At 58.3% G+C, this 5,193-nt stretch overlaps 1 protein-coding gene across 1 annotated transcript; it reads right to left on the reverse strand.

Annotated features, from left to right (window-relative positions):
- Positions 1–494: 494 nt before the first annotated feature.
- On the reverse strand, positions 495–4,034 carry LOC113940769 (dynactin subunit 1-like; the record flags this gene model as incomplete). The annotated part of the gene is made up of 2 exons (XM_027631914.1): positions 3,777–4,034; positions 495–573 (listed from the first exon to the last, which is right to left on the reverse strand). Coding segments are annotated over exons 1-2 (307 nt in total), but the record flags the coding sequence as incomplete, so codon positions are not given.
- Between the last annotated feature and the right edge of the window lie 1,159 nt (positions 4,035–5,193).

Consider the following 5,193-nt stretch of genomic DNA (forward strand, 5'->3'; position numbering starts at 1 on the left):
TCACTGCCCAAGGGTGGGAATGGGGAAGGAATGATCAGTGGAGGGATGGCTGCCCAGGGCTGGGAATGGGGCTGGAGACACAGACACTGCAATTCCAGAGCCTCAGAGTGGGTCAGGGCTGCATTCTATGAGCTCATCCCTCCGGGAAGGGTTTCCAACCCTCCAGGAAGGATTCTCACCAGAAAGAGCTCCCTCTCTCCAGGAAGGACTTCCCATTCCATCTGGGAAGGATTCCCACCCTTTCAGGAAGGATTTCACACTCTCTCCAGGAAGGATTTCCCACCTCTCCAGGAAGGATTTTCTATCTCTCCAGGAAGGATTTCACATTCCACCTGGAAACTACTTCCCATCCCTTCAGGAGGGATTTCCCATCTCACCAGGAAGGACTCCCATCCCCTTGGGGAACAATTTCCCATTCCCTCCAGTACAAAATTCCCACCTCTCCAGGAAAGATTTCCCACCCCTTTGGGAAGGATTTCCCACCCAGGCTGTACCTCTCTTGGGGACCTTCATGGCAGCAGATTCTGGGGTTTCTGGGGACGTTGTGTCGGCTCCATCCTCAAACACCTGGATCTGGAAAAAGGACAACAACCATTATTGCCAAAAATTCCCAAACTGGGAGTCCAGGGAATGGGTCCCTCTGGCAGTGGGTTCAGCAGAGCAGATCCCATGTTTTTGGTACAAATTTTTGATTTCATCATTCCAGCTTTGCCATCAACCATCCTCCTTCCATAGGCTCCCTGAGAACAGCCACAGGCTTTTATTCCCGCTGGGAATAAGGAATATTCACACAGGTAATGAGAAAAGTCAAAGGTCTGGATTTGACAGCCCTGAATATCCATTGCAGGTTCAGGGATTTCTCTTTGTGAACTATTTTTGGACACATTTTTCCCGGATAAACATGGAAAACTGGGCTGGAAGGGATTAGATCCCTGTGGGAGAACAATCCTCGTGCCTCAGATCAGCATCTCCCGGATTGTCCCTGCAGGAATCTGCCTGATCCATGACCACCTCCCACCAGGGAGTTCAGCTTAAAAAACAAAATCACCTGGGAAGCTGTCAGTCAGGGATTCCATTTTTGGGAAGATTCCCAACACCAGGAATGATTAAAACTGAATTAAAAACCACAGGGAGACCGGGAAAAATGATGCCACAGAAATTGCGAGGCCTGCAGGAAACCAGGGTGGGAATTCTGGGTGTCCCCCAGCAGGCACAGCCCAGGTGGGAACCCTGGAGCTGCAGGAGAAGCCCAGGGCAGGGACAGAGTGGGGCTGGCTCCGGGTGACACCGGGAAGTGCCACCTCTGACCGGACAGGCCCGAGCTCCCATGCCAGGCAGGAGCCAAAGGCAGCTCCAGGGGATGCCAAAGTCAGGGATGATGATGGTTCCACACACCAAAAAAAGGAACAGTCATGTTTGGAATGGCCAACCCAGGCACAGTCAGGGAATCCTGGAATGGTTTGGGCTGGAAGGGAACTTAAATCCCACCCAGTGCCACCCCCTGCCATGGGCAGGGACACCTCCCACTATCCCAGGTTGCTCCAAGCCCCGTCCAACCTGGCCTTGGACACTTCCAGGGATCCAGGGGCAGCCACAGCTTCTCTGGGAAATCCATTCCAGTTCCTCACCACCCTCACAGAGAGGATCTTCTTCCCAATATCCCATCTATCCCTGCCCTCTGGCAGTGGGAAGCCATTCCCTGTGTCCTGTCCCTCCACCCCTTGTCCCCAGTCCCTCTCCAGCTCTTGGAGCCCCTTTAGGCCCTGGAAAGGGCTCTCAGGTCTCCCTGGAGCCTTCTCTTCTCCAGGTTGGACATTCCCAACTCTCCCAGCCTGGCTCCATGGCAAAAGAGCTCCAGAATCCTGGACAGGGTTGGGTTGGGGAGGACCTTCAATCCCTGCCAGTGCCTCCCCCCCCGCCATGGGCAAGGACACCTCCCACTGCCCAGGCTGCTCCAAGCCTTGTCCATGATCCCTGTGGATGAAATCCATGGGATGAACTGGGGAGCAGCTTCCCAGACCGATCCCTGAGCCTTGTGCTCAGCACCCCCCAACCCTCCCGGTCCTGCAGACCCAACATTTTCCCTGTAAACCCCTGGAAGCCTTTCCCAGCTGGCAGGTGAGGCCGAGTGATGGACAAGGGAGTCAGGTCCATGTGTCACCCAGTGCCAAGGTCCTGGCAGTGCCCAGAGGGGCAGCAGGAGGGTCCAGGAAAGCAGGAAGAGCTGGAGATGCCATGGGCTGGGATACAAAGCAGCCCTTTTCCAGGGGGAAGGACAGGATCTGGCTGGGACATGGGGCTGGGGACACCCAGATCTGGGGGCTCCAGTGCCACCTCTGCCTTGGGAAGGTGACACAGGGAATTCCCCTGGAAGGTGTTTGCCCCAGGGAGCTCCTGGGTCCTGCTGCAGCCCAGGAGCAGCAGAGGCAGCAGCTGCACCCAGCCAGGGTGTTTTATCTGCTTCCAGGTAAACACAGTTTAATTAAAATACCCCAGCTCTGCTTCCAGGTAAACACCGAGATCGATCCCAAACTCCACCTGCTCCAGGGGGTAACTGGGAACTTCCCTGGCAGGTGGAATAAAACCCTTTGGAATTCACTGGGCTGTTTTCACCCCATTCCCCTGGAAACACCCCACAATAACCCATGGCCTGATCGAGACCTCAAGGATCCTTGCGGAGGGGCCTGGCCCCAGTCCCAGGGGAGGTTCCACCTGCCTGGAGTGTGCTGCTCCCTCCCACATGGATACAGGGAGTCCCGGGAACCCCATGGCCCTGGGAGCAATGGGAACTGGTTTCTCTCTCCCCACCCAGGTGGGAAGGGCTGGTTCCCTCTATTTAATGAGCACCTGAGGATCCTGGGAAGCAGAGCCCTCTGAAGGACACCAAGGACCCTGGGAAGCAGAGCCCTCTGAGGGACACTGAAGATCCTGGCAAGTGGAGCCCACCAAGGGACACTGAGGATCCCAGGAAGCTGATCTCACCAAGGATCCTGGGAAGTAGATCTCCCCCAGGATCCCAGGAAGTGGTTCCCCCTGAGGATCTCGGGAAGCAGAGCCCCTCTGAGAGTCCCAGGAAGCGGATCCCTCTGAGGGTCCCAGGAAGCAGAGCCCCCTGAGGGTCCCAGGAAGTGCATCCCCCTGAGAACCCCAGGAGTGGATGCCCTCGAGGATCCCGGGAAGCAGCTCCCCCCAGGATCTCAGGAGCAGTTCCCCCTAAGATCCCGAGAAGTAGATTCCCCCAGGATCTCAGGAGCAGTTCCCCCCAGGATCCCTGGAAGCAGCTCCCCTCAGGATCCCAGGAGCAGTTCCCCCAAGATCCTGGGAAGCAGACTCCCCCTGGATTCCAGGAGCAGTTCCCCCCAAATCCCGGGAAGCAGATCCCCCGGATCCCTGGAAGCAGCGCCCCCTGAGGGTCCCTGGAAGCAGGTCCCCCCAAATCCTGGGAAGGAGCTCCCCCTGGATCCCAGGAGCAGTTCTCCCCAGGATCCCAGGAAGCAGATTCCCCCCAGGATCCTGTGAAGCAGCTCCCCTCAGGATCCCAGGAAGCAGATCCCCTCAAATCCTGGGAAGCAGATGCCCCCTGGATCCCAGGAAGCAGGTCCCCCCAAATCCCAGGAAGAAGATGCCCCCTGGATCCCAGGAAGCAGCTCCCCTCAAATCCCAGGAAGCAGCTCCCCTCAGGATCCCAGGAAGCAGATCCCCTCAAATCCTGGGAAGCAGCTCCCCCCACATCCCAGGAAGCAGCTTCCCCGGCTCCCGGGAGCCGCTGCCCTCACCTGTGACTGGCGCACGAAGATGCCGTGGTTCTCCTCGCAGGTGAAGTACTTCCTGCCCTGCACGGTGCCGTCGTTCTTGCCCCGGGGCTCGTCCAGGATGACCCCGACCCACTTGCCGGTGGCGAACAGGGTGGCCCCCACGTAGGCCACGGTGCCGCGGTGCCCCTTCCCGATGACCTCCACGCGGGAGCCCACCTTGAGGGGCCTGCTCCCGCCCTCCGCGCTCATCCTGGGGGTGCTGGAGGCCTGTGGAGCGGGGAGAGCGGGCTGAGAACGGGGACAGACACGGGGTTTGGGCCTGGGACACCTCATCACCCTCCGGCAGCGCGGCCCCAGGGCTCCGTCCCCTCCACCTCCACCCCCTCTGAGCTGGGAGCCAGCCAAGGGCAACTCCTGCCATTACAGTCCCGAACAGGAGCCACAAACCACGGCACAGCCACCACCACTGGTCACGCTGGACTCACAAACCCCATTTATGACCCTTTATAACGTTGTTATAGCATTTTTATAAGCCTTAGGGGGAAAGAAAACCCCACAGCGAGCGAAGCAGCCGAGAGCAGCACAGCTCAGGGCCTTATCTTGCTCCATCTCATGCATTGTATCAGCACTGCCCACGGCTTTCCAGCCTGGGAATTCCCTGCCCAGGAGCAGGCAGCCTGTTTCTGACACAGGTCACTGTCCCTTCCCTTTGGACTGTTGGGATTTTGGGGGATCTGGTGGCCCAGCCCCCACCGTGTCCCTGGGCCCCCCCCCATGCCTGGACTCGGGGTATCCCACCAGGGAATGTGGTCATCCAGCTTTCCAGGTGTGACTGTCGTTATCCAGGACAGAGGGAACGGCCTCCAGCTGTGCCAGGGGAGGGTCAGGTTGGATATTGGGAAAATTCCCCCTGGAAAGGGCTGTCCAGCCCTGGCACAGCTGCCCAGGGCAGGGGGAGTCCCCATCCCTGGGGGGATTTCACACCCTGTGGATGTGGCACTTGGGGACATGGTCAGGGGTGGCCTTGGCAGTGCTGGGGGAGTGACTGGACTCAGGGGTCTCAGAGGCTTTTCCAATCTCACCCATTCTGTGATTCCATGATTCCATCCTAACCATTAATCCCCACTCCCATCCCAGTGGCACCATTCCATTCCAAGTGTGGTGTCCCGGGTTGGGCCCAGGGGTGGTTACCCAGGTGATCACTGCTCTTACACCAGCCACGAGGTGAAGGGTGTGAGGAACTCCAGGGGGTACTGGAGACCCTCAGGATCATGGAAATCATAGGGAAGTTTGTTGGGATCCACCCTCAACACCTTCTCTGAAACCAGCCTGAGTGAAATCACAGAATCCCAGGATGGGTTGGGTTGGAAGGGACCTTAAATCCCACCCAGTTCCATCCCCTGCCATGGGCAGGGACACCTCCCACTTAGCCCCCAGG

This window comes from Corapipo altera, unplaced genomic scaffold (assembly GCF_003945725.1).
Source record: "Corapipo altera isolate COAL_440 unplaced genomic scaffold, ASM394572v1 132959, whole genome shotgun sequence".
NCBI lineage: Eukaryota > Metazoa > Chordata > Aves > Passeriformes > Pipridae > Corapipo > Corapipo altera.